At 41.3% G+C, this 8,626-nt stretch overlaps 3 protein-coding genes across 3 annotated transcripts; 1 reads left to right on the forward strand and 2 right to left on the reverse strand.

Moving 5' to 3' along the window:
• The first annotated feature begins 53 nt into the window (after positions 1–53).
• On the forward strand, positions 54–1,644 carry LOC106361241. The gene is made up of 4 exons (XM_048773887.1): positions 54–196; positions 396–463; positions 542–1,182; positions 1,310–1,644. The coding sequence occupies exons 1-3, from the start codon at positions 103–105 to the stop codon at positions 1,100–1,102; spliced, it is 723 nt and encodes a 240-aa protein (XP_048629844.1). The 5' UTR covers positions 54–102; the 3' UTR covers positions 1,103–1,182; positions 1,310–1,644.
• LOC106361242 (cellulose synthase-like protein E1) lies at positions 1,592–4,462 on the reverse strand. The gene is made up of 6 exons (XM_048773878.1): positions 3,501–4,462; positions 3,318–3,425; positions 3,037–3,249; positions 2,760–2,954; positions 2,320–2,667; positions 1,592–2,232 (listed from the first exon to the last, which is right to left on the reverse strand). Exons 1-6 carry the CDS (start codon positions 4,269–4,271, stop codon positions 1,678–1,680), a joined length of 2,190 nt encoding a protein of 729 aa, XP_048629835.1. The 5' UTR covers positions 4,272–4,462; the 3' UTR covers positions 1,592–1,677.
• A 346-nt stretch (positions 4,463–4,808) lies between these two features.
• LOC111198147 (cellulose synthase-like protein E1) lies at positions 4,809–7,554 on the reverse strand. Its single transcript, XM_048773879.1, has 5 exons — positions 6,645–7,554; positions 6,466–6,582; positions 6,160–6,372; positions 5,889–6,080; positions 4,809–5,812 (listed from the first exon to the last, which is right to left on the reverse strand). The coding sequence occupies exons 1-5, from the start codon at positions 7,401–7,403 to the stop codon at positions 4,907–4,909; spliced, it is 2,187 nt and encodes a 728-aa protein (XP_048629836.1). The 5' UTR covers positions 7,404–7,554; the 3' UTR covers positions 4,809–4,906.
• Between the last annotated feature and the right edge of the window lie 1,072 nt (positions 7,555–8,626).

An 8,626-nucleotide genomic window follows, 5' to 3' on the forward strand; every position in this document is an offset into this window, starting at 1 on the left:
CTAACTAAGAAAAACGGCAAACATTTCTCAGCGTCATTTTTTTTTTAACAAAACAGCTTTGTCTTGGTCTGCAGCCTCGCCTCGCCTCGCCTCCGGGTCGCAATGGCAATGGAAGTTGCCGTCTTTGTTGAGACTAACTTGGGAACCCGAATCGCCATGACGGTTTCTCTCGATATCACATCCCCAGATTTCAAGAGTATTCCCTATGCTTATTGATTACTGCTCAAGTTTTCTCTTTCCATTAAAATTATTTCTTCTTTCTCAATTACCTCTGCTTTTACCAACTTTCTACTTAGCTTTGTAGCTATATCGTTCAGGTTATAGTAATCACTGTAACAAGTGTTCTTCTCTGGTGTTTTTCTCCATTTGTATAAATGTCAAGTGTGCTTTTGCAGGAAAACTTGAGGAAACACATGCAAGTTGCCTTCCCACCTTAGGGGAGATACGAGTTCATGCTCTCATGGTAATGTAAATCTGTGCAAAAGTATCCATTTTTCTTCAATCATGTGCTTTACTAACTTTTGCTTCTCTCCTATTATAGGTTCACCGAAAGTCTCAGTTTTATTACATTGCTCAATCTGTGCCTATAAAGTTTATCTTCCGGGATAACCATTCTAAGCCCTGGTTTATCCACGCAGAAGCTACACTTGTTAACAGATCACCAGCGCCAAGCATATCCAACTGCTTTGGTAAATCTCAAATTGTACATTTCTCCGGTTCTAATAAATCCCCTCAAGGAGTCGTTGGCCTGATCCCTGCTGTAAACAAGAAGACAAAGAAGAGAGAGTTTGTCGGTTCTGACACCATAGTAAGATGTTCATTGTCGACAGCAAGAGCTGCTGAGTTGAACTCGAAATGTTTCATACCAAAAACGCCGGAGAGGGAAACTGGAGCGACTGCGAGTAAAAAAAGTGAAACGATAAGCAATAAGCTAATTGTGGCTGCAAACAATATCAGAATGCAAGGAAAGTCTAGTATGTCTTGTTCACTATCATCATCTATTTTCAAAAGCAAAAATCGGAGAAAGAGATGCATAGATGCTAAGACACTCGCTTCTCTTGCAAAGTTTATGGTCTTTGAGATACCTGATACTGAGGATTGAGTCACTAAAAGGGAGGGAGATATACTATGTACAAACAAGACATGGCTACATTTCTTCAGTTTGTCACCGGAACATCAAAGGTAAACAAACTATCATCGAATTCACCTGTTTCCTTCTTTTTGTTGAAAATCTTCATATGCTTCCCACTTTTGAAAAGAATAGGAAAATTTTATTTGATTTTAAGAGAGTGGTGTATCTCCTTTTCAGGTTAAGGTGATAATCTTCACCGGTCACCTTCAGATCCAGTGAAAAACCCATCAATGCTCCATTCTTTTCGACTCCTCTGTATGTAAGCTTCATACTTGTACCTCCTCTTTAGATTTTGTCTGTCCATAGGATCTTTCGGTAATCACTGCAGAATGGGAAAAAACATTGGAGTGGCTACTTTTATCTGTCCATATATGTTAGACTATTATTAGGATGTTAGGACCTTTCTTGTGTTTCTCTTTAGATTTTGTAAGCAGAAAATCTTTAAAACAGAAGAATCAATGTTGCAAACTTCCCAAACATTTATTTAGTAGTTGCAATCCATACTTGATGCACATTTGTATCAAATACATTGGTTCTATCTTTTATTAAGACAAGGCGATACAAGTGCAAGCAGACAAAGCTAAGACAAATGCTTTGACAGTCACGGTCCGTGGCATCTTCCCTTTGTCCTTCCTCAACAACATGCCCTCATATAAAGGCCAGTTTATTACCACAAGTAGTCCTGTAATCACAAACTGCATACCCATTGTATGTACATCTCCTCCAGCCTCTCTAGAAGTCATCACCAGTCTCATAACCGCTGCGGCAAAACAGAAGAGATGGAGCATCCCGAGTGTTCCGAGGAGGAGAAACATCGGAGACTCCACTCCAAACTCCATTACCTCTTTCTCGTACCTCTCTGCAGCCTCTTCTTCAGCTACTTTCGCTGTGATCACAAACGCAGACTCCGAAACCCCAAGTTTCTTCAGAATTGTGTCCGTGAATCCGAAAAGAAAGGAGCTTGTTCTTCTGTAAAGCCACATCCTTTGCTCGTTCCACCATCCACGTAAAGTTCCTCCGCACCACAAGAACTCGGCTAGGCTGTAAGCATTGACTGCAACAGTCACGTAACCAAACGGGATAAACCACCAGCTCCAGACCTGAACTAATAAAAAAAACAGATCAGTTTTACCTGAGATTCAGAGTTCATACCCAGAAAAAAACAGAGGAACGCTAGCTATTATTACCTTAGGAAACAGAGGAATGCCTTTGAAGAGACAGAGAGAAGTAAAAACTGAGTAAATAAGCACAGGAACTGAGCTTGGAGCCCAGAGGCAAAAGCAACAGTAACCAAGGATCAGTCCAAAGCCGATCTTTCCTTGGGCATACCAAACCGGACTATACTCTGAAAGTAGAATCTGAAAGTCTCCCTCTGACCATCTCCTCTGCTGCACAAGCATCTGATGCAAATTGGTTGGTGCTACCCCGACGAAAGCTTTCTTTTTCGGATTCAAGTAGGCTGATTTCCATCCACGGCATTGAATCGCTAAACCAGTTATGACATCCTCTACTGGACAACCGTATTTTACACCCATCTGTCATGGAAGCAACCACATTTTACTTAATTTTGAATGAATGAAAGAAAGAGGAAACAAACCGGTATACTTGGTAACTAAGTATGCTTTACCTCCTTTCCCCATTGAGAGTTTTCTTCATAATTGCAGCTCGCGAGAGCCTTAATCATCTCAGTTTCTGAAGTATCCTCAGATTCTTCTTCTTCTTCCTCTCCGTACTTTCTTCCGCAGATCACATCTCTTCTGTGAAAGCATCCAGTTCCAATGTATAACGGACCTCCATTTCCATCCAATCCCTTAAACTCCACCTTTTTATTTTTATTTTACACATACAAAGTTTGTAAGCAGAATAAATATTTTACAAATTCAGAATCTATATATACAACTTACATCAGCTCCTACGCGCATCATGCTTCCATACAGATCATTCCTTGTAAGGTTCTCGAAACACTGCGGAAACTGCACGAAAGCTATCTCTTTTCCTTCTTTCTCGTCAAGGAGGATGCAGAGTGCATCGCGTGCTGACTTTGAGTTGTTTGAGTACATATCACAGTCCACGTTTAGTATGATTCTCCCACAAGTTATCTTCGAAGAAACCCTAACCTGTCAGAGAATGAAAACGGTGTCAAATCAAGTGGTCCGAGTGACTTGTGGAACAAGTAAACCATTACCAATGCATTCATGGCTCCAGCTTTGAAGTGATGATGATGCTCAGGTCTCTTCTCTCTCGACAGATACACCAACGTTACTGTATTCGCCTTTCTTCCATCTATCAAAATCTGATCATGAAACCAATAAAACAAATAAGTCAGAGTCAGTTCTTTCCATTGCCGGAAGTTAAAGCCTTAATTTACTTGAAGAATGGTTCCATGGTTTCTGCGTGTAGCGTCAGGGTCCCACTGGGAGAACCCCTCCACGTACTTCAAACGCGCCTCATCGGGTATTCGCCCGAGTCTCGCTGCTGTTTCAATCCTCTCCGCCATTTCTTTATACAACCTAGCCACTTCCTCTGCGGCTGCAGAACCAAGAACGCTTGTCTTTGCCTTGCAAGACAAGTAAGCAGCTGGAGATCTCGGCTCCACGTTGAACTTCTTACAGAACGGAACCCAAGTTTTAGCAAACTCAGCTGCCTCCGCAAGAGCATAGAACGTGAGCTCAGAGCCACCGTCGTCTGAGAGATACACGGCGAGTTTCTCCGGTGGGTAATCCAGGGCCGCCACAGATAAGACTGTGTTGACCACCATCAACGGCGGCTCTATCACCGGATCCGCCGTGCAAACGAAAACGTCGAGCCTCGGGAGATCGTTACCGTACCTCCGGGAGAGTCTATCGGTGAAGGTGAATCGCCAAACCGGATTCCACCGGAGAGATTGCACGACTACCCAATACAAACCGAACCAAATCTCCACGATAAACATAACCAACCAGATTAATCTTACCAAACCGGTCCGGTTTTCATCAATCTCTGTCGGTACGGTAACTCTGTAGAGCCAAATACAGCAGATACAAAAGAAAACCGAGGCTGAGAAAACACGGTACGCTATCACTCTTCCGGTTTTCCTCCTGGTGTCAAAAAGCGGTTCCCCTTCGTGAACCTGTATAAACCGGTCGTCTTCTTTTCTCATCTTTTTTTTGCTTAGCCTCTTGAGTGGGGGAAGTGATAAAGATAAGAGAGAAACGTCTCTTCTTGGTTTATGTAGAGATGTGAGTGGAGGCTCTAAGCTTGGACATTTCAAATGAAAATATTCGCTGACGTCACTCAAACCCTCCCTCAGCAATAGTGATATAAGGCTGGGCTGATGTTTAGATTTTAGAAAATGGTTGGTGGTGAATCGTCAAGGGTAACAATATTAATTTGCTCATTTTCGATATTTGCAAATGGATGAATGTATAGGGCAAATCTCCAAAATAGCACCTTTTTAAGTTTATATCACAAAAATAGCATTCAAAAACTAAAATGACCAAAATAACATTTTATCTTTTGAAAAATTTAAATTTTTTTAATTTTCAAAATTTGAAATCTTATTCCCAAAACTTCACTTCTAAACTCTAAACCCTAAAACCTAAACTCTAAACCCTAAACCCTAAATTATAAACCCTACCCTTTGAGTGCTATTTTTGTGACTTTTAGACTTGAGTGTTAGTTTGGGAACAAAAACTTGATTTAGTGCTATTTTGGTCATTTTCTCGGATGGATGTATATAGGATAAATTTTCTACATAAAAGCTGGCAATTATTGAAACTCTCTATTTTTTTTTCCTTACAGAAACACAATAAAAGTGCAAGCAGATAAAGCTAAGACAACTGACTTGACTGTCACCATCACTGGCATCTTCCCTTTGTCTTTCCTCAACAGCATGCCTTGGTATAAAGGCCAGTTTAGTACCACAAGCAATCCTGTTATAACAAACTGCAAACCCATTGTCTGTAAATCTCCTCCAGCCTCTCTAGAAGTAGTCATCATCAGTCTCATAACCGCTGCGGCAAAGCAGAAGAGATTGAGCATGCCGAGTGTTCCGAGGAGGAGAAACATGGGAGACTCCACTCCAAACTCCATTACCTCTTTCTCGTATCTCTCTGCTGCTTCTTCTTCAGCTACTTTCGCTGTGATCACAAACGCAGACTCCGAAACACCAAGTTTCTTCAGAAGCGTGTCCGTAAATCCGAAAAGAAAGGAGCTTGTTCTTCTGTAAAGCCACATCCTTTGCTCGTTCCACCATCCACGTAAAGTTCCACCGCACCACAAGAACTCGGCTAGGCTGTAAGTATTAACTGCGATAGCCACGTAACCAAACGGGATAACCCACCAGCTCCAGACCTTTGGAAACAGAGGGATGCCTTTAAAGAGACAGAGAGAAGTCAAAAGAGAGTAAAGAAGCACAGGTACTGAGCTTGGAGCCCAGAGGCAATAGCAACAGTAACCAAGGATCAATCCAAAACTGATCTTTCCTTGGGCATACCAAACCGGACTATACTCTGAAAGCAGAATCTGAAAGTCTCCCTCTGACCATCTCTTCTGCTGCACGAGCATCTGATGCAAATTAGTAGGCGCTACCCCAAGAAAAGCTTCCTTTTTAGGGGTCAGGTAAGCTGATTTCCACCCGCGGCATTGAATGGCTAAACCGGTAATTACATCCTCTACCGGGCAACCGTATTTCACCCCCATCTGCCATGGTAACAACGTTTACTTGTGGTACAAGAAACAGATTGAGTAAGTGAAGACTTATTAATCACTGCCTTACCTCCTTTCCCCATTCAGAGCCTTTTTCATATGTGCAGCTTGCAAGAGACTTAAACTTCTCAGCCTCTACAATTTCATCTTCTTCTTCTTCTTCCTCTCCGTACTTTCTTCCACAGATAACATCTCTTCTGTGAAAGCAGCCTGTCCCAATGTATAACGGTCCACCATTTCCGTCCAATCCATTAAACTCCACCTTTGTTTTCACATCCCAAATGACAAAGGTTAGGTAGCAGCAGAATCAATAATACTATCAAAGCATCCAGAATCCTTACATGTGCTATTACTCGCATCATGCTTCCGTACAAATCATTCCTTGTTAGATTATCATAAAACTGTGGGAACTGCACGAAAGCAATCTCTTTTCCCTCTTTCTCATCAAGTAGAATGCAGAGCGCTTCGAGTGCTGACTTTGAGTTGTTTGCGTACATATCACAGTCCAAGTTAAGTATGATTCTCCCACACGTGATCTTCGAAGACACCCTCAGCTGTCAAAGAAACAACCATATCAAAAGAATCAGAGCAGCGTAGTAGTAGTATCGGAGAATGGTTATATGACTTGTTGAACACGAAACCGTTACCAATGCGTTCATGGAACCAGCTTTGTAGTGATGGTGATGCTCAGGTCTCTTCTCTCTCGATAGGTACACCAGTGTTGGTATTGCTATTGTGTTCTCTTTTCTTCCGTCTATCAAAATCTGATGAATGAAACAAATAAACTCAGACTCTGTTTCTAACAGAACATAACTAAAATACTTACTTGAAGAATGGTTGCGTGGTTTCTTTGAGTGGCGTCAGAATCCCACTGCGAAAACCCCTCACGGCACTTCAACCGCGCCTCCTCGGGTACTCGCCGTAGTTTCGTCGCCGTTTCAATCCTAGCCGCCATCTCTCTATACAGCTCAGCCACCTCGGAGTCAAGAACATTTGACTTGGAAGAAAAGTAAGCGCCAGGGGATCTCGGCTCCACGTCGAATCTCTTACAGAACGTAACCCATGTTTTAGCAAACTCAGCTGCCTCCGCGAGAGCGTAGAACGTGAGCTGAGAGCCACCGTCGTCCGAGAGATACACCGCTAGTTTCTCCGGTGGGTAATCGAGAGCCATCACGGATAACACTGTGTTGACCACCATCAAAGGCGGCTCTATCACCGGATCCGCCGTGCAAACGAAAACGTCGAGCCTCGGGAGATCGTTGCCGTATCTCCGGGAGAGTCTATCGGTGAAGGTGGATCGCCAAACCGGATTCCAACGGAGAGACTGCACGACAAGCCAGTACAAACCGAACCAGATCTCCAAAATTAGCATAACCAACCAAATTAACCGAAAGAAACCGGTTCGGTTCTCATCTTTCTCTAACGGTTCGACCACTCTGTAGAACCAAGTACAACAGATGCACCCGAAAACCGAGGCCGCAAAAAAACGAAACGCAATCAGTCCTCCGGTTCTCCTCCTGGTCGCGAAAAGCGGTTCACGGTCGCCTTCATGAGCCGAGCTAAACCGGTTATCTTCTTTTGCCATTTTTGTTTAGTTTTCTTTCAAGAGGATAAGAGAAACGTCTCTCTCATGGGTTGGAGTAATAAGAGAGCCTTAAGTAGAGATTAGTCGAGAGGCCGTAGGTGTCATTTTGGAGATAATAGTCAAAAAAGGAACGTGGATATCGAGGTCGTCGCTGACCTCATTGTAATCGTCAGCATGTATGTTTCTTCTTCACACAAATGATGACAGGTAGGCGTCAATGATCAAAGATTATACTTCTTAAAACCCAACTTGTTTTTTTTTTTGGTAAAAATGTTAAGTAAAACCCAACTTGTTAGTATATGAGATGACATCTCTGAGGCGGCCGCTAAAGAAAGAATAAAATATAAATATAAATAATATAATGCTAAAGCTAATGTTTTCTTAGCACATGGTAGGTGATGATATAGTCAAGGACTCAAGTATCAATGGTCGAGTGCACCGATCCAGACATGGTTTCATTAAAGAACACTGATAAAACTGCAATAACAGACTTCATGAAAGAAGGTACTTTTTGTCCATTAAGTACAACTGTTGGTAGAATCTTTCTCTAGATAGAAAGAATCAAGATCAAAGAGGATCGCTATCAATCTTACATTGCTGCTGGATATCCTGGTTGGTTAAGACATCTCTTTGTTTTATCATAAGGTTTATTTGTAATGTTTAGATTCTGGCTGATCATTTTGTAAAATTCTATCTGATCTATACTATGTATTTGTAATACCCTATTTCAATGAAAAAAAAAAGCGTTACCACCGGCTTCTTTATCACCACAAGACTCATCATACAATAGTTTTCTTGTTTATTCTTACCGAATTTATTATCCGGAAGTTATAAAGTTTAATAACGTTTTTCTAACGATTTAGAGATATTAGGTTCTATACATCGGCTTTTGATCATAATTAGTTAAATGCTTCTTATGTATTATGTAAGTGCAAGATGCAAACATAATAGTACTGCATAAGTAAACTGAGAAACAAATCAATACAAGCAAACACTATGTTTTATTAGAATCTGCTTTATATAATCTACTAGTATTACTGCCCGGCTACGCACCGGTCAATTTACTTTTTTTATAAATTATTTGATCAGTGTTATAATTGGCGATCAGAATAAATATTTTTAAATAGTATACAAAACACATAATATTAGAGGTCATTGAAATAAAGCGGTTGTCGAAAGCAAAAAAAAAATCTGATATTATTATAAAATTGAAACATATTTGT

This window comes from Brassica napus, unplaced genomic scaffold, assembly GCF_020379485.1.
Source record: "Brassica napus cultivar Da-Ae unplaced genomic scaffold, Da-Ae ScsIHWf_270;HRSCAF=446, whole genome shotgun sequence".
Lineage (NCBI taxonomy): Eukaryota > Viridiplantae > Streptophyta > Magnoliopsida > Brassicales > Brassicaceae > Brassica > Brassica napus.